Here is a 24,682-nt window from a genome sequence, read left to right as displayed (position 1 = left end):
GAACCCCACGGCATCTGGCTGGCTGTTGGTGTTTTTTTTATTGCTGGGTTCCTTTCACCATCTCACCATCGAGGAACTCCAGCATTATAGCCTCGACTTTGTCAGTCAAGCCAATCTCGATGCTGCTTCCCAAGCGTTTTGCGACGCGGCACTCGATCTCTTGTATCTGGACTCGCGACTCGAAACACCCGCGATGACCTTGCTTTAAGCGGTTGTATCCATGCGCCACTATTATCTCCATCGCCGTTGACATCGCACCTACGCAACCTTCAACACTATGGCGATCTGTCTTGCCGTCAAGATGGGACTTAATCGACTCGACAGTCATGAGCAAGATCTCCCCAATGCCGATTTGCTCGAGCAAATCGTTACAGAAGCAGACGCAGCAGTAGAATTATTGGCCATCTCCTCATCCTGCTCGTCGAGCCAGCATGCATCCAGTCTGTGGGGGCTCTTTCTTCCCACGATGCAGCGCAGACATTGGCTCGATGCATCATACGATGCGTGAACTTGCCCCCGAGATTACGCTGTGGTTCTGATCAATTGCGCACCAGATTGACCGAGCCTGTCTAGCAGAGCCAACAAACGCGGATTGTTGCAAAGTCTCATTCTGCTTGGTGCCCAGAATTCTTGCCAATCGGAATATGTCTTGGACCTGGGCATCTTGATTGCTTGTGCTGTTCGAGCTTCCATCGGATGAACGTAGTTCTTCTTCTGCAATTATGTACAGTAGACCAATGCTGGAGCAATGGCCAAAGTGATGGTGGATCGTTTAGTGGCTCAGTGAGCCATTATCGTTCGTTTAAAAATTCGAAAAGGTCTTGGATGATAGAAGGAAGCTAGCAAGGAACTTATTCCTGCTGGGCCACACAGATCATTTGACCCTTCCATCGTGCGTACTGTGATCCTTTGCGGTCTCCAGACATTTGTATCATGACAAGTGTCACTTGTCGCCTGGATGTTCATCAGCGCAGATGGTGTGATATTCCAAAGCCCCCGGAACTTGCCCTTGGGCACAATATTTTGCTTCCCCTACTACCCTCTTGAGCTTGCCCCAACTTTTCCTCAGACTTGCTATCCAGTGGCAACCGCGCACGAGAATCAAGATTGTTCCTCGCCATGATTTGCCGTTGCCAGCTTAGCCTAGCCTGTTCAAAATTTACATCCTGTCTCTGCATAGTGGTTCGCATTTTCCATCCTTCACTTGACTCCAGTACGCTAGCGAATCGCTGCCGGCGACGAATGCCACATTGTCGGTTAGTTTGACTGAGGCCAAAAGCCTACACCTAAGGCCAAGGTACCGTAACTTGCGTTTCTTTTTCGATGATGATCATGGATCACACAATGACGACCCTCCATCGACGAGAGCCTTTCTGGACTGGAAACAATATGCGCGATTTCGACCTGTGACAATGCCAACTACATTTCACCATTGGTCTCGAGATCTGCTCCCCTTCCGGCCTTTTCTAGCGTTTCCGGTGGCTCATCTCGGGCGATGCGCTGCGCTCTGGACGGGAACGTGATCGCTTGTCGAGAGGCAGAAGCAATGGGATCAGGGTTTACGAACAGGTCGGATTCGCTTAGTTGGTGAAGGCAAGTGGATGCGAAAGCGGCGCACATCAGAAAGCAGACCAACCTCTTAAGCACTTGATCACACACTGCTGATAATGAAAGAGCAGCATTTGTGTGTCAGGATAGTCATCTGATGGGCCACGAAAGCGGTTACTTGGGCGTAAAATCTTTCCATGAAACTCCTTCTGAGATTGTGTTTCAGGATAGAAGATGTGAACCACGAGCTCGTTCTCCGCATTCATCTGGGGCGATAAATGGACAATGCTCATTAGTATTGTTACCGTCAAGAGCAGCTTAACACGGTTTAGGTGACCACTCACCAAAGGATATAGAGCGATATGCCCTCTGTCGAAAGCATGATGAATGTCGTCTCGTAGTAGAATTCCGAACTGAGTTTGGAACAAGGAAGTAGGCGCGTCTCCCAAGACTTCGGTGTAATACTAAGGCCAATAAAGTCTGGTGATCAGCGGATGCATTCATGTAAGGCAAAGCGGTAGAAGTATATACGAACCTCGGGCCGAGAAACTGGGAGAATATGAGCCGCTGTGCAAGAGGGGTATTCAACGTCTGAAACCAGACAAAAATAATCTCTTGCTACCACTGTGAAACGAAATTTGGACTGATGAGGTGTGGAAAGACACAGAGTGAGCTGAAAGATCCTGGTGTAGAATATGTATACCTTGCTTCGTCGAATGTCAAACACACCTGATTTGCAGAGGATCGTTTAGAATCGCTCATCGTGCTTGCCAGATCATCGCCAGCGTGAGGAGGTCTCGACATGAACTTGAAACGGGGTCCGATGCGTGGCCTGCAACAGACAATCTCTGTGTCGCGAAGATGTGGAGAAGTAGTAGGTTTTGTTAGCGGTCCATCCGGATCGCAATACAGAGATGGCGAGGCAGGCTCCTTGTAATCTGTGCATACCAGGATTCCAGTACACGAAGCGACCAGGAGTAACAGCGTCCAGAGGGCTACATTCGACACCTTGATCGCTGCGAATTTGGCCGTCTTTCACATCGTAGGACATGTGAATGCTCTGAAGCACAAAACCGAAATTGTTGACCAATCCTTGACTAAGGAACTGGATTGGGACGGAAAGGAGCACCTGGCCACTTCTGTCACTGATTACCGCGATGCCTTGACCAGCCCATTTCCGGGCACTGGTATCGTAGCCGATGCGCTGATGTGATTCTTGCTGCGGCTCTATCGAGCTCGAAGACATGATTGGAGTGTTGGCAAAAACAGGAGTAGGGAACGAGGACAAAGTGGTGAGATGTTTGGAAGGAGGCGTTAAGAAAGGAAGAAAAAGGGTGCAACACCAAATGCAGGGCGCACTCGGACGAGCAAATTGTGTTACAGTCACGAGTGGAGAAGGTCCGCTCGCAGCACAGACCCCTTTCAAATTTGAACCGTGAATCACGAATCTGAGTTGAAGATACAATGGTTGACCAAGACCATTTCGGCATAGTCCCTGCGCGATCAAACGGAAATTGCGTGCGATTACCCAGGGTTACTCAACCGCGATTACCCGGGGTTACTCAACCAAACGTGAGCAGAGATGAGATAGCCCTCGCCTACTCTGCAAGAGCCTACCACCGAAAGGCACACAAGCCACGTCCCGCACAGAGCGAAGACGGGAAGGAAAGAGGAGATGGATGTCCCGAGTCGCAGGACGAGCAGTTCATAAAGACATAAATATGCTCACTTTGTATGTAGTCTCGAGTCCAGAAAATCTAAGCGATCTTTTCACCATTTTCTTCCCTTCATCAAAACTGCCGAGAACCATCACGGGGGTTTTCCCCCTAATTATATCTCAAGTATCTGTGAATCGGTTGGATCTTTTGAATTTTGTAGTGATAGTTCTTTAGCAATGTGAATCTCACATCCTAAAATAATTCCTTACGCGTGATACAGAAATTCACGAGTGAGGCAGACGGTCTGCCTCTTAAACCATGTACAGAAGTCCTGAGTAAGGCAGACAGACGGTCTGTCGCTCTTGCCAGCTCGCGATACACACGCCTCCTGTCAGTCCACGGTCCTGAGTTGCTAGCGTGAGTGCTTCATAAAAAGAAGACCCACAAAACGAAGACCCTGCATAGAAGACACATACAAGGATCGGGGAATTAACGAAGGAGTGATCGCAACGTGAATGATCGCAATATGAACTGCAACGTGCATTGTGCGTTGGGAACTAAGATCGATTCGTTTCAGCTGCATTATTAATACGTGATAAGTCGCGAGTTAAGTCAGTTCAGATCGATGTTGACAGCGCACGGCGAAGTTCGTCCAGTGTTAGATACCAAGAGTAGCATGTCGATTGACTGCAAACGACACTCACTCACTTTCATATTCCGAAACAAAACTGGTGACTGTGGCGCCTCGTGTCTGCCTCCGCCCCTTACCCAAGCTTGATTGCTTCCTGAAAACGACTGGCTGCACTAATCCTACGTCTCCGGAAGTTCCCGACGTCGATGTGCTCTCACCGCTCCAGAGTGTGCTGCTTCTGGTGCGGATAAGGTAGAACCAGAAGGTTCGAGTCTCGAACTTCGCTTGGAGACCACTGACATGGTATTTGGCACGACTCAGGCTGTTGAGCTGATTCTTGCTTTCGTTCGTTTCCGTCAAATCCACCGCACCAATAGTAAGTGCTGAAAGGCATTTCGTCCAACTATTCAGGACCATTGTTGCAGCTTCAATTGACTATGACCCGCCTTCTACTCCTTTAATAATGACAGGACATCTGTTTCAAAGCTCATGATTTGCGGGACTACTATCGTTCATACTGAGAAAGACTGAGACGAAGTACTTTCATTGAGACCATTCAATCCTGCCATTAAGGCATACAGCGCGTGGTAGGAGCTTTTTGGGAAGCAGAGTGTTTAGCGCAACTCGATACGAATCGTCTTGAACTCGAACGGTCTGAAGTGGAGTATGGCTCGAAGCCTCCCTTCTGAGAATAAATCAATGCTCTCCTCAACGTGTTCCTCTTCGAGAAGGTTGGTTATGCTCGCCCTGTTGACCGGCAAATCGCATTCCAACGTCACCTTGGTTCGGGTTCCGAAAGCTTCGTACAGCCTACATAACATCGTTTTGCTTCTTTCTTGACCACATTTGTTTGAGGCTATCAACGCCGGCTCAGCCATCTTGATCGTGTCCAGAACCACCTTGCTGTGTAGTGACGTTAAGTCTTGAACCACCCTCAAAGGGCATTCGAAACTGCTCATAGATTTCGGACCTGTAATAAGCATAGCCTCCAGGACTGGCTTGGCGTTGTACACCCTGGCCACATCTACCACGTTGCCATCCAACAAAGTTCCACGGTGCGGATACAGCGCGAAGTCGATCGTGTGCTTGCCCCTGTCCATCTTTGAGTCCGGATACGCACCCGCTTTCAGCAGCGACAGCCGCATCAGTCCACCTTCGACCGAGTATCCGTATTTGCATTGTGTCAGTATCGCCAGCCCATAGTTGGGCTCCGACAAGTCGGCAAATCTGTGTCCGCACACTTCGAACTTGGCGGCTTCCCACGTAGTGTTCCGGGTCGTGGGACGTGTGACGTGTCCAAATTGCATTTCATAGCTAGCCAGGTCGGATCGGATTGAGGTTGGTACTTGCCAGCGTAAGAAGCGGTGCGATTCCTGCCACTGGATCGAAGTGCGAAATTGAATAGCGGTGCGCGGCCGCTCGCCTGCAGTAAGGGCGGGAATGAGAGGTAGTGCATCCATGAAAATGTTGACGGACAACGACGTTGCTTCGCCGATCGATAGAGTCGCGGTCAGGCTGGCGCGGTAAGGACCTGTATCAGTAACGGTAACAAATTCAAATTCGAGCTGCTCCACTGTGTCGAGCGAGTAGACTTCGACTTCCCAGTTGTCAAACTCTGGTGGATAGTCTTGACTCAGTGAGAATCCAGCAGACTGTCCATAAGCAAGGATTTCGCGACCTTCAATCTTGTCAAAGATGGAGCGGATGCGTCCATCTGAAACTCGAACGCACATGTCGATGGACTCGAGAACGAAAGTGCTACCTGCTTGGACTGCTGAAACCGTACTCATGGCTGCTGGAGCTAGCGGCGACGAGACACATTTGAGCACACCCGTTGCCTCGACATCTTCGAGAAGGATCAAGGTTCTACTGTCTTGTAAATCCTGCAAAGCGAGTGTCGGCGCTGCAATTGGCGTCATGTTAGCCTCTTTCATCTCTAGTATCTCTCGACGAGGGATACAGAGTGTGTTCGGAGCTGCAAGGATGAAATCGCTGAAAGTCTTGTCACTTGCTGTGTCCAGCAGTACCGCAACTGCTTCGTCTCGCATCTCCTTGATCTTGACAGAAAGCTGAGCATAGACCTTTTCCATATCCTCGTACACTTTCCTGATCGAGCTCCCCGGGAGACAGTCATGAAACTGACTAAGCATGAATGGCTCCCATATCTCCGCTAGCTTGTCATGAGGATACTTGTACATCACCTGTCTACTGTGAATGGCTGCCAGAGTGCATAGCCACTCGAGATCGTGCAACATGAGCTCGACTGTGCGGTTGTACTTCTTCATGGCTGCCTGCGACGTGTAGACTCCACGATGAAATTCAAGGTAGACTTCACCGCTCCATGTGGCCAATCTCTCTCCTTGCTGTGTCGTTTCAAGCAGGTGTTCGAAGAAGTCGTTTGCACTGCGACCAACGGTGACTCGGGGCATCTCCGCATAGCCATTGTCACTCAATGCTCTTGCACGACGGAGCCTTTCGAGATGCTCGGGGCTTGCTCCACCTCCACCATCGCCAAATCCGAAGAGGTGGAGACAGGTAGGCTGGACCGCAAGATCAGGATTGCGTCTGATGCCTTTGAGCAGATCATTGACGCCGCAGCGGCTGTTGTAGTTAGGGATGGAACTTTGTGAAAATACGATCTGGGTACCGTCCAGGCCCGTCCACATCATGGTGCAGTGCGGAAATGTGTTGGTTCTGTTCCAGCAGAGCTTTTGTGTAAAGAAATAATCACAACCGGCTTGACGTGCTAGCTGTGGAATCTGACTATTGTAGCCAAACGAGTCAGGAAGGAAGAAGATATTGCTCTTGAAGCCAAATCGTGACTGTAGGTATCGCTGACCATAGAGAAGCTGGCGGACAAAGGACTCGCCACTTGGCATGTTTGCGTCGCACTCGACCCATAAGCCTCCAATCGGTTGAAAGCGTTCTTCTTTAACCTTTTGCTTTATTCGCTGGAAGAGAGAAGGGTAGAGGGTCTCGATCCATTTGAATTGCTGCGCGGAACTTGCAGTGAAACAGTACTCTGGATAGCGCTCCATAAGCGCTAGCTGTGTTGTCCACGAGCGTGCGACCTTTTGTTGTGCTGCGTCAAAGCTCCACAACCACACGCAGTCGATATGGCAATGCCCAAGACTCCAAATCACCGCATTTTTGTCTTTGTTCTTCTTATCTGCATCTCCGGAAAGAAAAGAAGAAGGCGAAGAGGACCAAGCTTCGCCATAAACTTCCTGAGCGAGCTGCCGACAACGTGAGATACTGGATAGGTCAGACTTTCGGAATGTGTTCATGATCTCGTTGGTAATGAACAGGGCCTTGTTTTGAAGGATGCCGTCCTTGGGAAGCTCCTCAACGCATTGCTGAAGAGTGATAAAGTCATACATCAGATCCCAGGCCTCCCTCCGCTTGAGCACGATATCCACTTTGGCGAGTTCAAAGAAGCGATTAGGATCGGGGTCGGAACCGACGCCCAGGTCGTAATATCTTGTATCTTTGCCATGAATGCCAAACATTCCGTTTCCGGTGAGTTCGATGTAGTAGATGGCACTCACACGTGCATGATTACCCTTGGGAAGCGGAAAGTCGTGGCGGCGATCGAACTCCTGTCCCCCAGTAAAGCCTTGAAGCGGGTTGCCCTGATCATCGTAAATGAGGGCCTCACAGCTGACGTCAAAATCGAGCTCAACATCGTCAAGATCCATCCACTCATCTGGGACAGTCAGAATGAGCTTCAACCAGTGGTTTGACCAGCTTGGTCCGAACTTTTCGCCCACCTGGCATGGCATGAATGTCTGCGAGCAAGCTTCGTTGAATGTGGGCCGTGTTCCGTTTGCTGGAGACCAGCACTTGATCTGAACATGAGGTTGTGTGTTAAGGCGACCCGCGTATAGAAGAGAAGAAAGGTTGTCGGAAGAGAACTGCCCACCAACGAACTCGTAAATGCGCTTCTCCTGAATGCTTCGAATTGGAAGTGGCCGAACTGGTCGCAAGGTTTGCTCTGCGAGGATCGGATAGACGGGTTTGTGGCAGATAGAGTCACACATGATTGCGATGCGCCAATCAGCTTGTAGGTGCGTGTGATCCAGAAACAAGAGAGTTGATGACGAAGTCGAGCAACGTCAAACACGACAAAGGTGGGGAATCAAAGACGCAACAGCGTCCGAACCATGTCGAGTCAAGGCACAGGATTGGGCAGTGCTGGCTTGACCATAGAGGAAGAAACCACACGTGTGGCTTCTGTCAGAGACGATTTCAAGCTTCCCATTCGCTTTCTGGAGTTCCATGGCGGTTTAACGTTATCCGCGTGTCTTTGGCATGGTCTCGCAAACTGGAAAGCTTGCAATGCCCACCCTGATGCCGGTCCGCCACCCTCTGCAGCTGACTGAACGACGGACCGCGCCGGCGTGCTATGCCTCTAAGCAGGGCTGACAAAAAGAAAAGCATGTGTAGCGAGCCTGAAAATGGAAGAGGCACTGGAGGTCACCCTTCAGTGATAGCTCGGAGACGTCGGCAATGACGGAACGAGATCGGCGTTCTAGGCGAGGAAGGATTGCGGTGAGAGGCCGTCTGTGCACCGAAAATTGTTGACATGTGCGGCAAAAGCATGGTGGCGGATGACGCGCAAAGAATGACCCAGTCTGTAGCAAAGCGATTTCTGATGCTAGCTTGTTGGGACAATGGCATAATGCTCGTCAGTCGGGGCGAGCGTACCCGTGCTAGCGTAGGCAGCCTGTTAGAGGACTGCCTAAGCGAGCTAGAGCCTATCACAGAGGCAATCGGTGCTTCGGAGTGAGTTTTTGCCGATGGCCACTTGGGCTGCAACGAAAACTAGGCAGTCTGTCAGTTGTGTATGGGGACACTGTGCGTCCCGAGTATGCCTCTGCCTGCACAAATTTTCGTGGTCAACAAGGCAAGTAAGCTGTCACTGCAGATTGCAGGCGACGGCGTACTGTCTGAAATGGACCTCACACCTGTGACTTGAAGGTCAAGCCAACTCGTGGGAACACTTGTGACTCCACATCTTGATTCAACGCTAGGAGGTGAGCCTCGGTCAGGGCTGGGGAGGGCAGGACCCGAATTCAGCTCCGCGCTTGAAGCGGTAAGAGAGGACAGGAAGCAGGAGCGCGCACGAAAAGACAGAACGACGGCAGGCATGCACGATAGGCATCAGGATTGTATGGTAAATTAGTTAGAGTCACGATTGACCGCCGGTCCGCATCGGTCAACTTGGCCGTTCTTTGGTAGAGCCGCAAAGGCATGGATGGACCTTGCACTTGAGGCGATGCTGCGTGGGACAAGTGAACCCCCACGTCGAAAATCACGAATCGTGAATGCGCGTGCCGTAGGCGAGCCGAGCGGAGCGGAGTTTGACTTGCGTCCAGCAGTGCTAAGTTAACTACTCGTGATTCACATGTACACTCACAATCGTGAATTGTAGCAGCGCACCTGAGAGAAAGCTCTTTAGCGCTTTCCACGCTGTGCATGATCAAGCTCTAACCGAGTTTGCGGGGCCCCCACTCGTAACTTGTAGCCGCGGCCAGCTTAAGCTCATCTTTCCACCCTGTGTTTTACTCCCACTGCATTAAGGAAAGCTGGCCAGGAACGGGAACTTGTCATCAACAGGGTTCAGTTCTAAGCCATGCATATTCGCAGTGTGGGGAAATACGAGAAGGTGGCAGCGTCAAAACCTACGCTCAATGTTGACGCCGCACTCGTATTAGCATGAGCAGCACGATATACCAACTTCTTTGTTGCGGAGCCACGCTTCTTTTGCAGCTATCGCCTGGTTTTGTTAAAGCTATAAAGTGCCCTGTCTTCAACTCGGATCGTAAGCGCTTCTCTTCGCGTTTCCAATTCCCGGTTCGATCAAGGTCAAACAAAGGTTGACAGGCCTACTTGATACAGTACTCCCCACTTGATACAGTTGCAGGGTTCTCCTCTATTGATTCCGTGCCACCCACCTCCACTAACAAGTTTCATTCTCGAATCCACCGAAAGAGTAGATAAATCGCCATCTTGTAGCTCGTGGTAAATCATGGAGAAGCTTAACAAGGTTATAACTCAGACGTCGATTGCTACCGACGATGCGAGCGCTCTCGAAAAAGGTCCCGGCCTGTATGCTGGTCTCGGCATCCCTACGCTCCCTGAAACCGTCATGGAAGAAGTCGACACCGAGGTTCTCGAATACACTGATCAGAGCATCACTATCACTCCGGAAGAGAACAAGCGGCTACTTGGCATTATCGACCGACGAATCCTCCCAGTCATCATGACCACGTACTTCCTACAGTCTCTCGACAAGGGCCTCGTCTCGCTTGCATCCATCATGGGAATTCAGAAGAAATGGCATCTTCAAGGTCAAGAATACGCCTGGCTCACGACTGTCGTCTATCTCGCCATTATTTGCGCCGAGTATCCGCAAAATCGTCTCCTACAAGTCCTTCCCATCAACCGTTGGCTCTCTTTCTGCATTTTCGCATGGGGAGTTGTCGTAGCGTGCTCTGCAGCTGTCGAAGACTTTGAAGGAGCCATGGTTATCCGCGCTCTGCTCGGCACCTTTGAATGTGTCTGTCAACCCTGTTTCATGCTCATCACCGCCACCTGGTATCGCAAGGAGGAGCAAGCTAGAACGATTGCAGCCTTCTACTGCTGCAATGGCATCCAGACTATGGTAGGCGGCTTGATTGCATATGGGATCTACCATTATAAAGGAAAGCTTGCCTCGTTTCAGCTGATGTTCTTGATACTAGGAACGTTGACGGCGCTGTGGGCAGGAGTAGCTTGCTGGCTGCTTCCCGCATCTCCGATGAAGGCTCGTGGCATTTCGGAAGAGGACAAAGTCAAGATCGTCGAGCGCGTTCGAGAAAATCAGACCGGGGTTCAGAACAAGAAGCTCAAATGGTCGCACGTGCAAGAAGCGCTCGCAGACCCTCAAACATGGGCGTTTTTCTTCATACAGGTGCTCAACACGATTCCTGTTGGTGGTCTCGGTGCATTTACCAATATCATTATAAAGACGAATCTCGGATTCACGGTCCTTCAAACGGACCTACTGGCGATCGCGCAGGGAGCAATCCAAATCTTTGTTCTCTTTTCGGCCGCCTACCTTTCCAAGAAGACCAACCAAACGCTCCTGGTAGCCATATTGTATTGCATCCCTTCGCTGATTTCAGCCGTCGTTTTCTTGACGGTACCAAATGACAAAGCTCACGTTGGTGGGCTTTTGACCGTCTTCCTCATGACCATCTTTTACAACGGTGTTTCGCCACTCGCGTTCAGCCTGCTGACACGAAACGTGGGCGGACAGACGAAACGAACAGTGGTCGTTGCTGTCAACTTCATCGGCTGGGCTGCTGGCAACGCCGCTGGACCTCAACTCTTCAGGTCGACGGATGCTCCCCACTACCGAAAAGCATTCGCCGGCCAGCTGGGTTGCTACGTGGCCCTCATCCTCCTCTTCGCCTCGTTGAGATTCTACTACATGGCGCAGAACAATACCAAGAGGATTGCAAACAACTTGCTCCACGGAAGACCTGCCGAGTCGCCGGATCAAATCGACCTCTCGCATGCTTTTGACGATCTGACCGACAAGCAGAATCCCAACTTCCGTTATGTATACTAGTCTCCCGGCCCTCCTTGTCTCGCTTCAATTCCCATGTTGCGCTGCCAACTGCTGTCAGTCTTCTGACTTGCCATTCATGGAAACTCCTGTTAGAATATCTCACAACGCTTCGCCACGGACATTGTGCAAATGTCATTGTGATTACAGCACAGTCACCGAGTAGGGATGATTGGCGGGCTTCCACTCGAAAATCAGTGCACCAAATAAGATCACGAGTATTCATGCTTCTTGATTGCCCATGCTGTGCACCATAACGCAAGCGAGGGGCGGGCGTCTATTAAACAAATCACGAATAAGTTAAGTTATTTCATCTAAGTTACCAAACCCCCTGCAAAGCAAAGCAAAACAAGAAAACAATCAAGAATACCAAATTTCAAGAGAGTAAACAGAAACAGGCAGTCGTGAGTTTATGAGGAACACTTGCGTTCAACCCGCTGCTATTCATCCCGGCAAGAAAAAGTGTTTCGCCTAAAGGGGCCAAAGTCATCTGCGAGGAGCAAATGAAACCACGAGGCCATCCCAGCTCAGCTTGATGGGCGGTATAGGATGAGAAACGGACCGCGCCATCTGATCAATTACAGGGTCGTACACTTCCTTCAATTTTATTGTCATGTCGTGTTCGTTTCCTAGCTCGTCCCAAATATCGGCCCACCACTTCAGCCCCCCACCTTCTCCGGTCGATTGGACCTGTCTTGCCTTTCCTGCGATCTGTGCTGCCAGCATGCCGTTCCTCCATGTATCTACGAGGCCTTGAGTGGCATAGTGTTCTATGCGATGTGTAAAATCGGTGAGGAGACCAAGCGCAGGTGGAGGGGAGAAAGAAGCAAAGAAAGATAGAGCTTGGGCAAACGAAAAGTGAGAGAGATGCCGATCCATTTTGAGAGCGTCCATAACGATAGCTTGGCTACCACGCATGAGTTGAAGAGTGGCGGCCGGGATCTCGTGGCAATCGCTGATGTAGCTGAACGAGTCGATGCGGAAACCCAGACACCAGAACGGCGATACCCGGCCAAGAAAGCCGTGCAATACAGGAAGCGGCTGCACTTTAACCTCTTTGCGGCCATGAGAAGCGGGAATGATAAAGGGTTGGTCCTTGTTGATAATATTCCACTGAAGAGTGGGTACGTCACCGCCGCCAGTAGATTTTGAGCGATCAACCAGGTAAGGGAACATGCCCTCGACGACGGCCATACACTCTTGCGTGAGGTATATGGGCACGTGACGCTGAATGACACCTCCCATAGTCCACGCTCTGAGGTCATCCAAGCCGAGAATGGCATCGGCGTGCGCATGTGTGAGCAAGACGGCTCGAATTTCTCGAATGCCATTACGCGGGAAGTGAACGATTGCGTTCGAATAAAACGTCTTTCCGCAGTCTATTAGGATGGCACTATCCAGCTTATCCTCAGCGTCTCTACCTACGACAGCAGCCGATGTACATCCTCTGCGATTCTTGCCCGTCGGGTTGAGTGTCGCATCCCGGCAAGCGGCACAATCGCCAAAGTCTGGCTTAGTAACGCAGTGAATAGCCGGCACCTGTCCGCTGGTACCCGTTCCGAGGAAGAGGACCTTTTCGATCCAGGACGACGATGGCAGCGGCCAATCCTGCTGCTCTACTGGTCCGTCGATAGACATGTTACCGTTGGTCTTCTAACGAGGGCACATGTCGAACGACAGCAGAAAAACTGCTCAGCTAAATCATCCTATCCTACGGCCACTATACTCGGGAAACGGGCCATCGCGAATGCCTTGTGGAGGCACAGTTGGGATTCAAAATCGGCAAACAAACCACCGTGCACGTGTCGTGAAAATACGCTAAGTTATGGAAAGCGTAAGATCGTGGATCCCCGATTCGTGATTGTGACTCGTGATTCCTGTCGTAATTCGCCGAGGTGAGAAACCTTTCAAGATGCAGCTGGGATTGGCATTCACGATTCACGATTGTCATGGCATGGACACTCCACACCAGAGGACGACAGACGTGAGAACAAACACGAACTCGAGATGGACCTGTTGCGACCTTTTCGGCCTACACCGACGTCCTCTTGGCCACATTCGTAGTTGTACACGATCGACGGGTATGGCAGCCTCTTTCCGACTCATGCGCCAAGGCGCTGCCTGCTTGTTGTCCGGAAGGACACCAGTCCCGCTTACAATGCGCGCTACTACCGTGCCAGGCGTACCACATCCTGCAGTTTGTGCCACCACCATCGATGTTGTCCGAGGCTATGCCACCACGCCCACCAACATCTGCGTCCCTGATCAGACCGAGCTAGATTCTTCCGTCGCGCGAATCCTTCCACCATCCCGCTACGAGAATAGCTCACCCAAGGCTATCAGCTATGAGCAGGCGCGCTCGCTGCTGTCAAAGTTGCTCGTCCAGCTCCGTACCATAGCTGATTTATCATCTGCATCAGATCGTGAAGCCTACCAAGCATCAGTTGATGAAGATATCATTGCGACCATCAAGGAATGGGGACATTGTGCCGAAGACCTCACACACTTGGCCAACACGCTTGTGTGCGCCTCCAACGATCCTCGTCGCCAGCCGCTATCGTACCGTCTTTTTCAAGTTGCACACCAAGCCGGATCAGACGATGCTGGATACTACTGGGCCAGCATGGTGCTGCAGAACACTGCACCCCCGCCCCCCTCAGGTGACTCGAAAGCCAGAGTACAGCAAGCTGTGGAACTATATCAGCAGCTCTCAGCGGCAGGCAACGCGCGTGGCTTAGCTGGTGTCGCCAAGCTGCTGCTACAGCGTGTCCAAAGAGGGCAAGTCGACAAAGCACAACGGCCAGCAATGATCGAACAAGCCGTCAAACTATACACACAAGCGGGCGACAAGGGTCTCGCAGAGGCGTGGTACGATCTTGCATCGCTCTTTCAAGAATCGCGCTTCAACCCGCCGGATCAGGAACGCGCACGCAGCTATCTGTCTAAAGGCGCCGAGCTCGCTCATTCGGGCTGCCTGTTCGCTCTGGGCATGGAGCATCTACTCGATACAAATACTGGGAACAAGTCACAAGCATTTCGACTCTTCAAGCAGGCTGCAGAGCAAGGAGATGCGCAGAGCATGTTTCAGGTCGGCTCGTTTTACTTTCTGGATCGCGATAAAATGGCACAGCATCCAGATGTGAGAGCAGGTGACAAAACCATCAAGCAGGCGCACAGGGATACTTTTGGGATCGATGCTGATGATATCGAAGCGAGATTCTGGCTCGAACAATCTGCGCAGTCCGACTATCCTCCGAGCATCTTGCAGCTCGCGACTCTGCTTGGTCAGCATCGTGCGCTCGACCCGGGCACTCATCAAGACCGTCGACTTCGCACCATCGATGCTGCGCAAGCAGATCAGCTCTCGTACGCCTTGTTGGCCAAGCTGCTTGCCATTCTCAAGACATCAGGCAACGTGCCCTCGCTTCCCTCCCAAAAAGGTCAGTGGTCTAACAGTCAGTTCAACAGTCTCATCCCTCAGGCACAAGCCATGTACGAAAAGATGGCGAAAAAAATAAGCGGGTCCAGTGACAAGGAGCATTGAGCCCATGTCCACTGTAGAAGCCGTGCAACTCTTTTTTTTCCAGTTCCAATGCGGGATGATACCATTCGTGATTGCCCTGTTGTCTAACCGGTGTGCATTTCTGAAGCAAACCGTGACAATCGTGAATTCGGCACGTCATCAGCCTGATGTGCTGGTTTGAGCAAATTCCAGTGCCTGTGACATGGCTTTGTCAAGCTTGCTATCTCGACCTTGCAGAAGTGCAATGTTGTCAAGTGCAAGCTTGCGCAGTGTATGCGGAAGCCTCGAGAACGGCCCTGGACCCGACACCTTCTTGGTAGGGTGTCGAAAAAAGTAGAATGGCCCAAGTTTATCGTAGGCCAGGTTGGCAGGTGGCGAGGATGACAAGAGGAGGAAATGCAGAAACTCGAGCTGCACACCGGCGAATGTGAATCCGGCGGATGAGGACGCGGCCTCCCAGAGGCTGCGTGGAAGTGTCGATAGCAGGCTCTCTAGGATACGGTCGTTTTCTTGGTTGGTAAAAGGTGTGCTTGCCCTCATCTTCGAAAGCAGGAAGGCGCGGGCCAAAAATTCGAACAAGACAGGCTTGACCCGATGCTGGTTGGTATGAGTGTGGAAAGTGGCCAGCAAGCTGTCTAAGAGTGTCTCGTGTTCTGTGCCCAGCAGGAACCACAGAGTCGGGAGCAGAGCGCGGAAAGTGTTTGGGTCGAGAACACCAGCTGCAGATGCACTGACAGTGTCGAGCGAAACGGTGCCAGATTCCGTGACCGGGGTCGAGAGTAGCTCGCCAATGAAAGAAGAGACGGAAGCGATCTGCACTTTGACATTGAACTTGGACTTGACTTTTTGTAGCTTGGCGTCATTCAAGGCCAACAGAGCTACCAACTCAGCATAGGCGAGGTCCACCTGCACCACTGCTGACTTTGCTCTGGCCGAGAGACCGCTTGAACTCGTACGGTGGCTGAATGGAAAGTAGATTGAGACGTGGCCCAGCGTGTTTGCGAGTGCTGTTCTTGCTTGTGTGCAACCAACAGTTGAGCCTCGCCACAGTGCTCGCATAAGACTGATGAGTTCAAAGATGAGCTGTGCCGGAGTGGAAAGTCCAACGTTCTGGCCGCGCGAAGGCAGCGATAGATCCAGATCAGGCTGGAACGCCGATGGGGCGGTATCGAGGAAAGAGGCTAACAAGGCAGGATCCAACAAAGTGTACAGCGACAAGGCAGCGGATTGTGTAGGTTTAGCGGACAACGTCACGGACGAAGCCGTGGAGAGGGACGGCTCCAGGGTAGATGCCATATGCAGAGAGTCAAAGAGGTCCGACTGGTGCAGAGAAGTGCCCAAAGTGAAATCCAGGTCCATGAGACTTGTCGCAGCTGAGGCGAGGGGCGGCCAGTCAGAATATGATTCTCGGACACCAGTTGAGCCATCCACCTCGTGCTTCTTTGCGTGTTTCACTTCAACGCAGCGCGATTGGATCGAGCTTGATTTACGACCGAGGATCCGTTGAAAGTACTCAAACTCCGCCGGGCAAGCAAAGGCTGAGCGGAAGAACCAAGTCGGGCAGCTATGTTGGAAATCTGCGTCCGAATCCTCGTCCGACGTGGATCGAAGCGCATGCGAAAGGAACGTCCGAAGCGATCTGATGATAAGCAGCTTAGATGCAGACGCAAGGTCGGTGGCGGTGATGGATGCAGCAGAGCTAGACCTTTGCGTGATACCCAAAAGGTTGAGATAGCAGTTCATGATCCGTTCACCGTGAGGTTGGTGCGTGGCGCTGCTTGGCCCCACTGTATCTGAGGATGTCGTCCTGTTCCTGTTCGAAGCTGAGGATACAGCGCTGGCCATCTTGTGGACAGCATTCTCCCATCCTGTTGTTGCAGCATGTGGCAGAACATTGAGACAGACGTCGAGAATCTTGACGGCGTCAAGTCGCACCTCGGGATAGATGTGGCTGAGAGCCGAGGTTGTGAAGAGAAGTAGCGTGTTCTGGAAAGTGCCAAGCAGTTGAGCCGGAATTTGGGGTAGCATCCATGCGATCAAGGCATGCAGCTGCTTGCGCACTGCGGCATCCTCATCGCCGATGCAGCGTGAAAGTTCGGGTACGATCGATGCGGCATCCGTCATCAGCAGGCTTGGATGAAGCGTGAGGATCTCTTTGATCCCTGTGATAGCATCTCTTCGTACTGCTGCCGAGTAGTGACGGAGTTGAAGAGCTAGGTCGGCTATTGTGAGATTGCGAGAGTTGACAAGCTTACCGGACTTATCTACATTGATCGACTGCTGTGGTAAAGCGATGGTTTTGGCCTTGAAGGAGACATCAGTAGCATTGTTGGCCGCCTGCTTTCCCTTTCCTAGTTTGAGCTTGGTCTTCTGAAAGTCGGCCTTTTTCTCCTTCTGCCTCTTTGATGCTTTCGGCATGGTTGAGATGCGGATGCTGTCTCGAATCGACGTCGATGCCAGCCGAAGCGTAGTAGGACCGCGACAGATTTTGTATGAATGCAGACACGAGCGGAAGGAACCCTTCTTTTTCTAGTAAGTTAACGAGTGAATACCGAGATTTTTGGTTCGAGTTGCAACCCCGAAATCCGAATTAATTTTTTGTTTTTTCTTTTTTGTTTTTTGTTTTTGTTTTTGTTTTTTTTTGTTGGTTTTTTTTGGCAGCTTCGAGTGTGAGTGTTGTGAGTCACTGGGTGTGGAGAAATTACGAATCACAAACAGATCAACGCTTTGTCAGCCAAGTCACGAGTTAACTATTCGTGATTCACGATTAAGCATCGTGAATGTCCTGAACGCTAAGTTGCTTCGAGCTGACCACACTTTCTTCGACGAATCATCACCAACGCCTTAGACCGGGTCGATAGGAGAATGTCATCGGCAAAGAAGCTCACCCAATCGCAGAAGGAGGTCCTTGCCCTTTATCGGAGAGGGCTCCGGATGATCAAGACTAAGGATCAGGTACGTTGAGTCGATCTGGAAAACGTCCGCATTTCCGCTTTGGTCTGAGCGCTGCACTGTGTCAATGCCGTCGAAAGGTTGGCAGCAAATTGGCAAAGATCCGACCGACTGACTTGACGTTGCTCTATATGTCCAACAGGAGCACCGCAGAGACTTTACAATCTACTTGCGCTACTTCTTCAAACATCCATCTTGGGGCGGTGGACTTCGCAGAAGAGACTTTTCCCAGATCGAATATATGCAGCGAAAGACGGCGAGGCTACTTGAAACAACGTTCGAGCCAAAAGCGGTTAAGCACATCAACCTTCCCAAAGACATCGAAAGCGACATGCAAGAGCTCGGACTTGCACATTGGAGACGTGTGTTCCGCGATGCCAGCTCGACTTCTTCGTCGCCCCAGTCAGCACCAATACGCTCATCGAGTTGAATGTACAGTACGGCGTGTCGCTTCAGGACAATTCAGGCTTCTGCTGCACGTCATTCGTGATTGTGGATCGCGTCCTCTTAAACCCCGCAAATGAGCCGATGCAGCCTCCATCCTGGAAACTCTGGTTTTGTCTCAGACTGGATAAAGCACTACATACGTGCGCATTGCAAGACTGATATGTGTACAAATTGGCAGGGGGAACGGGAGCAATGCAAATTTAGACTCAGTTGGGAGCAGACCAAATCCGGGAGCACATGGACGCAAACTAGGCGAGCACTTCCTCCGTCTCTTCAATGATCTCCTCCATCCATTCTTGCACCTCCTCGGTGGCCTCCTCGGCAAGCTTCTTGGCGTGGTCGACGCTCTGGCCGACCTCCTCGCGACCAAGATCTGCGCGCAGCTGCTCGAGGTCGCGACGGGATCGTGCACGCCATGCCTTCCACTCCTCCAGGATGCGTTGGTACAGTTCGCGCTCGGCCGAAGCAAGGTTGGACTCCTCGGCGGCGTCCTCCTCCTCGAACTGCTTGGAGTATTCTCGCAGGTTTTTGCGCACTCTCTTCTGCTCGTCTTTACCAAGAAGCGTACGGGGTCGCGGGCGCCAAAGGATCTGCTTGAAGCGGTCCTGGATATGCTTTTGCAGCTCCTGGCCCTTGAAGTCCCAGATGGCGAAGCCGTTTTCGAGCGAGTGTCGCCAGACCGAAGCCGAAGTGGCTACATAGCGACCTGAGGGGTCCCATTCGAGGTCAGTGATCCCGTAGTGCTCACCCGTGCCGATAAGCTTGACATCGTCAGCTGGATCAGCCGAGGGGTTGCCCTGTCGGACTTCATGCATGAAGTCGACGTCGTACCACTCAAGATCAAACTTTTGCGAGCTGCCGAGCGTTGCGACGACGATGTGACGACCACGAGGCGACCAGAAGAGCGTATTGGCTGTCTTGTTGTCAAACACCTTGAGCGGACGGAAGTCGCCCTTGGGGTGGAGGTGATAAAAGTTGAGCTGCGTCTTGATCGTGATACCAGATGCCGGTGTACCGAGCTGGGGGTCATTGCTCGAGATAAGGGCAAAGTGGGTTCCGAACGGCTCCCACGCAAAAGCAGTGACAGCGTCCTTGAGCTCAACAACCTCGACGGGGAACTCTTTTTCTCGCACGCGGAAAATTTCGAGGTTGCAGAACATGGACTTTTTGGTCTTTGTGTGTCGGTCGACCTTGACACAGAGGTAGTCGCCCTGCGGATGCCAGTGCAGCTTGCAATCCGAGACATTAAAGAGGTTCTTGGAACGCAGGATGGTTCTTGATGGTACAGCCATGACAGTGACACGTGCAGGCTGGTTGGCCACCTCGGGCTGCCAGTATACAATCATGTTGTCCCTGGCCTTCTTGTTAGGCTTAGCAGCCTCGGCAAGCTCGCGATCCTTGTCGCCCATGGGACACCACTCAAAGTCGACAACACCCTCGATCTTGATCGACTTTTTCTCGAGCAGACCCATGGAGGGGGTCTCGTATACACTGATGGCCTGACCCGGGTTGAGACGAGCGCAGTACTTGTCATCGGGGCTCCATTTGAGGAAGGGCCAGGAGAAGCCCTTGAGCTGACCTGGCTGGCCGCTCTCGTCCTGAGGCACGGGGAAGCTACGCAAGAGGTGACCGGTTCGGACCTCCCAGACGGCGATGCGGTTGCCCTCGTCTTCGGGACCAAAGAACTGAGGACCGATGGGAGCATTGTCGGGAACCTGGATAGGCTCGTGCGACCAGGTGACCATGTACTTTTCACTGGGAGAAAAGTCGACCAGACGCGCTCCGGGATGAGGGAAACGCATGAAGCGCTCGCATGAGGGTCCACCCCAGATCTGAATACCTTGACGGTGGAAGGTGGTGAGGAAAGTACCGAGGGGCGACCACTGGACGTAGCTTTCTGTCCAGCGAGGACGGCTGTGCTCGACCTGAGGATCCGATGAGCGATTGTGCCAAGCGATCTCTACGTCGTCACCACGGCAGATAACCAACTGATCACGACCAGCAGGGTCAGCTAGCCAGGAGCGAAGGTGTTCACGAGGCTTGAACTCTTCCTCCTGAGGCTCTTCGTAGGTCTCGGAAAGGCTGGCGAATTTCTCGACGTCGGTGAATCGATGGACAGAGAAGCGGTGCTTCTTGTCAAAGGCGTAGCCGTCCATCTGACGGATGGCTTGAGCGGCATCTTCGGCAGAAGCCATCTCGACAAAGATGTAGCCCTTGGACTCTCCGTTATCGGCATAAGGGATGTGCATGCCCTCAACGGCAATGTCAATGTTGGCATGCGTCTTGAAACGTTTCTGAATCGTCTCGAACAGCTTCTGTTGACGCGACTCGGTGATGACGGGGACGCCCTCAATAACGATGACATCGTCGAGGCCTTCGTCGAACTTGACCGAGTACTTTTGTTCAATGTCGGAAAAGTCGATGTCGGCATCGTCAACAAAGTCGAGCTCGTCGACACCGTTGGTGATTTCGTCTACGCTGGGCATATCGGGCAGTGACTGATGTAAAAATGGAAAGCGTCGAGCGCAACTAGAGACAAGAGCGCGAGAGATCGGTGTTCGCAGCTGTGAGAGTGGTGATGACCGGATCAAGTGGGCGAAGGCTGAATGGTAAAGCCGGCCACAGTAAAGCAGAGGAGGAGATGGTCTAGACGACCTTTTTGTAGTGAGGCGACAGAGATGGTGTCGATAGTAGTACGGTAAGTTGTGACGAATCTGATGACGATCAAGACAAACCTTCTGAATCGCAGCGCTGCAACGCTGGGCTTGGTCACACTCACGACTGAAAGGACACGAACACGAGCGTTGGTTTTCTTTATGGGACCGCCTTGCCTGGCTCGCGTTCAGGTTGAGTTGAGGATTTTTTCTTCTCTGCTTCTCTTTGCCCACCTTTGTTCTTCTCGCCTTTTGAATTTCAAGTCTGGCCGCTTCCTTCTTGTGGCTTGTCAAATTTTGTATTCAGCAATAATACGCCGTTTCAACCAGAACAGCTCAGCCAGCTCGAATCACGAATCGTGAATCGGTGAATTTATTGTAAGTTAATGATAATCGCGCACGCACGAACGAAGCGTGAAGGGCGCACTCTCCGCAAATTCTAATAGATCGTTCTCGTGCGAATCAAACCAATCCAGGGTCCTTTACATTTTCACCATATTCGTGATTCTCAGAAACTTAGCAAGTCTGTTGTGAGTCTGAGCAAGTCGTGAGTCGCTGCCCCGAAAAATTTGGAAATTTTCCCGAGTTGGCTGCCTACAAAAAGAAAAAGAAGGAGGAAAGTGAAAAAAGGAAGAGAGCACAGCTGCTGTGTGATACCAGTGACAGTCGTGAGTTACGAGTGGCACCCTTTCATCTGTGATTGCTCGCCATCCAATGCTCACTCGTTTCCTTCATCACCCAAAAGGCGCGTCCGTTCATTGTCGTTGCCGTCACAGCCCCTTTACCTTACACGATGGGTAAAAAGCAGGAGAAAAAGACGGCCAAGGGACGTCTAGACAAGTTCTACTGGCTCGCCAAGGAGCAAGGCTACCGATCGCGTGCCGCCTTCAAGCTGGTCCAGCTGAACAAAAAGTTCAACTTTCTCGAAAAAGCAAGATGCTGCATCGATCTATGTGCAGCTCCAGGTGGTTGGCTTCAGGTAGCTTCCAAGTTTATGCCCGCCAATTCGCTCATTGTCGGTGTCGATCTTGTTCCCATCAAACCCATCCCCAGAACCATCACATTCGCCGAAGACATCAATTCATACAAGTGCAGAGACCAACTTCGTCAAATTCTCAAGGATTGGAAGGCCGATATCGTCATCCACGATGGTGCCCCCAACGTTGGTACCGCTTGGGTCCAGGATGCTTACGCCCAGTCCGAGCTCACGCTTCAGTCGCTGCGTCTCGCCGTCGAGTTTCTCACGGCTGGTGGCACCTTCGTCACCAAGGTCTTCCGTTCAAAAGACTACAACAACCTGCTTTGGGTCTTCAACCAGCTCTTCAAAAAGGTGGAGGCCACAAAGCCCTCGTCATCGCGTAACGTCTCTGCAGAGATCTTTGTTGTCTGCCAAGGCTACAAGAACCCCGCCCGCATCGACCCCAAATTCCTTGACCCTCGCCACGTCTTCAAGGAGCTAGATCCCGCTTCATTGGCCGACCAAGATCAAGAAGCCGGTGTACCGCTCAGTCTCAAAGGCACTTCCGCCGGCAACGCTCACGCCAATGTCTTTGAACCCAAAAAGATCCGCAGAAATCGTGAAGGTTACGCCGACGGAGACTATACCCTTTTCCACTCCCTCGACGCCATGGATTTCATCAAAGGTCAAGATGTCATCGGTATGCTTGGCTCTTACAACCAGATCTCTTTCGAGTCGGACGAGAGCAAGAAGCTGCTCAGCCTGCCAGATACCAACGACGAGATGCGCGAGAACTGTTCTGACCTCAAAGTGCTCGGCAAGAAGGATTTCCGCAATCTCATGAACTGGCGCAAGGAGGTGCGTCTCGCTCTCGGAATCGACCTGCCCAAATCAAAGCATCAGGACCTCGCAGAGCAAACCCAAACTGTCGAGGTCGAAGAGATGGACGAAGACGACCAAATTGACGATGAGCTTGCCAGGCTCAACGAGGAGGCAGCTAGAAAAGCTCGCAAGGAAAGGCGTCGTAAGAATGAGCTTCGTCAGAAGAAGATCCTCAAGATGCAGCTCCAGATGACGACCCCCATGGATATCGGCATGGACGTGATGGATGATCAGCTTGGTGCCGGTAATGGCGACATGTTTGAGATCAGCTCAGGCGAGAGGGTCTCCAAAAAGGCTCTCATTCAACAAGCTGACGTCTCTGATGACGAGAGCGAGACCATCGTCAGTTCCCAACACACCGACGACGATGACCCCGAAACGCGAGCAAGACGCTTGGATGCCGAGATGGATGCGCTCTACGATGAGTTCAAGCAGAAGCAGTCTGAGCGCGATGCAAAGTTCCGGGCAAAGCAGGCACGTCTTCAGGATGCCAAGAATGACTCTTGGCACGGCATCAAGGACGACGAAGAGAACGACGAAGACGATGATGAGGCCAACTTGAGTGACGAAAGCGAAGGCGGCTACGATCTCGTACAAAGACGTAAAGAGCAAGAAGAGACATTTGACACCGACGACGAAGAGGATGAGGAGGACGAACGACTCGAACGAGAAGCTACACAGCACTCTAAAAAGAGGAAGCGCGATCTGGCCGCTCCTACCGCTGACAGTTTCGAGATGGACGCCAAGCCTCCCAAACGCTCTCTAGTCCATAGTCTCGTAAGCGACGCTGATGTCAGTGCGCAGCAGAGCCGTGAGGCTTCCATCTGGTTCGACAATCCCCTGTTTAAGGACCTCGAGCTGGATGAGCAAGACGCCCAAGAGGCGTTGGAAGACGATCAGGATGATGAAGATGCTTGGGAGGAGGAGCAAGACGACGAGGACGATGCGGAAGAGTCGGATAGCGAGGTGGAAGGGGAGCAAGAAGTGGAAGATGATGACTTCGAAGTCGTCCCGCAAGACCAGGAGGAACACGCCATTCCTGACGAAGAATGGGACTTGAACGGTGAAGACGAAGAAGCAGGCAAGCAGAAGCGCATCAAAGACCACGGTCTCGCCACCGCTGAAGCTGTCGCTCTCGCACAAGCTCTCGTCAACCGACAGATCACCAAGGAAGACCTCATGGATCAAGGCTTCTCCAAGCACAACTTTGTCGACAAGGATGGTCTCCCTACATGGTTCCTCGACGATGAGCAGAAGCACTACAAGGCCAACATCCCCATCACCAAGGAAGCCATACAGGCGCTTCGTGAGCGCCAACGTGCTCTTGATGCGCGTCCCATCAAAAAGGTTGCTGAAGCCAAGGCGCGAAAGAAGATGCGCACCCTTCGACGTCTCGAGAAGGCGCAGAAGAAGGCCGAGACCATCAACGAAAACGAAGACATTTCGGAAAAGGAAAAGTCCAACACGATCAACAAGCTTTTAGCCAAATCAGTCAAGGGCGCACAGAAGAAGAAGGAGGTGCAGTTAGTTGTAGCCAAGGGTGTCAACCGTGGCCTCAAGGGACGTCCCAAGGGCACCAAGGGTCGCTACAAGATGGTCGATCCACGCATGAAGAAGGAGCTTCGCGCATTCAAGAGGAAGGCCAAGCGCGACGGCAAGAAGCTTGGGTCTTCCAACTCGAAGCCACGAGTTCCCAAGGGCTATGGTCCTCGCAACTGAGCGTTTGCTGGCTTTCAGTGTCTCTCGCATTTCTCTGGTACTTTCTCTCACGCATCTGTTGTCCACGATCTCATTTACTATTGCATCTTGAACCT

General features: G+C 51.9%; 10 protein-coding genes across 10 annotated transcripts; 5 read left to right on the top strand and 5 right to left on the bottom strand.

Moving 5' to 3' along the window:
* Nucleotides 1–277: 277 nt before the first annotated feature.
* Nucleotides 278–508, top strand: UMAG_04307 (uncharacterized protein; the record flags this gene model as incomplete). The annotated part of the gene is made up of 1 exon (XM_011392456.1): nucleotides 278–508. One exon carries the CDS (start codon nucleotides 278–280, stop codon nucleotides 506–508), a length of 231 nt encoding a protein of 76 aa, XP_011390758.1.
* Nucleotides 509–1,419: 911 nt separating this feature from the next.
* Nucleotides 1,420–2,794, bottom strand: UMAG_04306 (uncharacterized protein; the record flags this gene model as incomplete). Its single annotated transcript, XM_011392455.1, has 5 exons — nucleotides 1,420–1,658; nucleotides 1,727–1,814; nucleotides 1,893–2,012; nucleotides 2,278–2,486; nucleotides 2,548–2,794. 5 exons carry the CDS (start codon nucleotides 2,792–2,794, stop codon nucleotides 1,420–1,422), a joined length of 903 nt encoding a protein of 300 aa, XP_011390757.1.
* A 1,657-nt stretch (nucleotides 2,795–4,451) lies between these two features.
* UMAG_04305 (putative alpha-mannosidase) lies at nucleotides 4,452–7,877 on the bottom strand (the record flags this gene model as incomplete). Its single annotated transcript, XM_011392454.1, has 1 exon — nucleotides 4,452–7,877. The coding sequence occupies one exon, from the start codon at nucleotides 7,875–7,877 to the stop codon at nucleotides 4,452–4,454; it is 3,426 nt and encodes a 1,141-aa protein (XP_011390756.1).
* A 1,991-nt stretch (nucleotides 7,878–9,868) lies between these two features.
* Nucleotides 9,869–11,455, top strand: UMAG_04304 (uncharacterized protein; the record flags this gene model as incomplete). The annotated part of the gene is made up of 1 exon (XM_011392453.1): nucleotides 9,869–11,455. One exon carries the CDS (start codon nucleotides 9,869–9,871, stop codon nucleotides 11,453–11,455), a length of 1,587 nt encoding a protein of 528 aa, XP_011390755.1.
* Nucleotides 11,456–11,938: 483 nt separating this feature from the next.
* Nucleotides 11,939–13,090, bottom strand: UMAG_10437 (uncharacterized protein; the record flags this gene model as incomplete). The annotated part of the gene is made up of 1 exon (XM_011392486.1): nucleotides 11,939–13,090. One exon carries the CDS (start codon nucleotides 13,088–13,090, stop codon nucleotides 11,939–11,941), a length of 1,152 nt encoding a protein of 383 aa, XP_011390788.1.
* A 445-nt stretch (nucleotides 13,091–13,535) lies between these two features.
* Nucleotides 13,536–14,996, top strand: UMAG_10436 (uncharacterized protein; the record flags this gene model as incomplete). The annotated part of the gene is made up of 1 exon (XM_011392485.1): nucleotides 13,536–14,996. One exon carries the CDS (start codon nucleotides 13,536–13,538, stop codon nucleotides 14,994–14,996), a length of 1,461 nt encoding a protein of 486 aa, XP_011390787.1.
* Nucleotides 14,997–15,134: 138 nt separating this feature from the next.
* UMAG_04301 (uncharacterized protein) lies at nucleotides 15,135–17,393 on the bottom strand (the record flags this gene model as incomplete). Its single annotated transcript, XM_011392452.1, has 1 exon — nucleotides 15,135–17,393. The coding sequence occupies one exon, from the start codon at nucleotides 17,391–17,393 to the stop codon at nucleotides 15,135–15,137; it is 2,259 nt and encodes a 752-aa protein (XP_011390754.1).
* Nucleotides 17,394–17,840: 447 nt separating this feature from the next.
* UMAG_04300 (uncharacterized protein) lies at nucleotides 17,841–18,357 on the top strand (the record flags this gene model as incomplete). Its single annotated transcript, XM_011392451.1, has 2 exons — nucleotides 17,841–17,930; nucleotides 18,070–18,357. 2 exons carry the CDS (start codon nucleotides 17,841–17,843, stop codon nucleotides 18,355–18,357), a joined length of 378 nt encoding a protein of 125 aa, XP_011390753.1.
* A 265-nt stretch (nucleotides 18,358–18,622) lies between these two features.
* On the bottom strand, nucleotides 18,623–20,860 carry UMAG_04299 (translation initiation factor eIF3 core subunit b; the record flags this gene model as incomplete). The annotated part of the gene is made up of 1 exon (XM_011392450.1): nucleotides 18,623–20,860. One exon carries the CDS (start codon nucleotides 20,858–20,860, stop codon nucleotides 18,623–18,625), a length of 2,238 nt encoding a protein of 745 aa, XP_011390752.1.
* Nucleotides 20,861–21,821: 961 nt separating this feature from the next.
* Nucleotides 21,822–24,587, top strand: UMAG_04298 (putative required for ribosome synthesis, methylase; the record flags this gene model as incomplete). The annotated part of the gene is made up of 1 exon (XM_011392449.1): nucleotides 21,822–24,587. The coding sequence occupies one exon, from the start codon at nucleotides 21,822–21,824 to the stop codon at nucleotides 24,585–24,587; it is 2,766 nt and encodes a 921-aa protein (XP_011390751.1).
* Nucleotides 24,588–24,682: the final 95 nt, after the last annotated feature.

Source organism: Mycosarcoma maydis, chromosome 12 (genome assembly GCF_000328475.2).
Source record: "Mycosarcoma maydis chromosome 12, whole genome shotgun sequence".
Classification (NCBI taxonomy): Eukaryota; Fungi; Basidiomycota; class Ustilaginomycetes; order Ustilaginales; genus Mycosarcoma; species Mycosarcoma maydis.
This window is presented reverse-complemented; position numbering and strand designations above follow the sequence as displayed.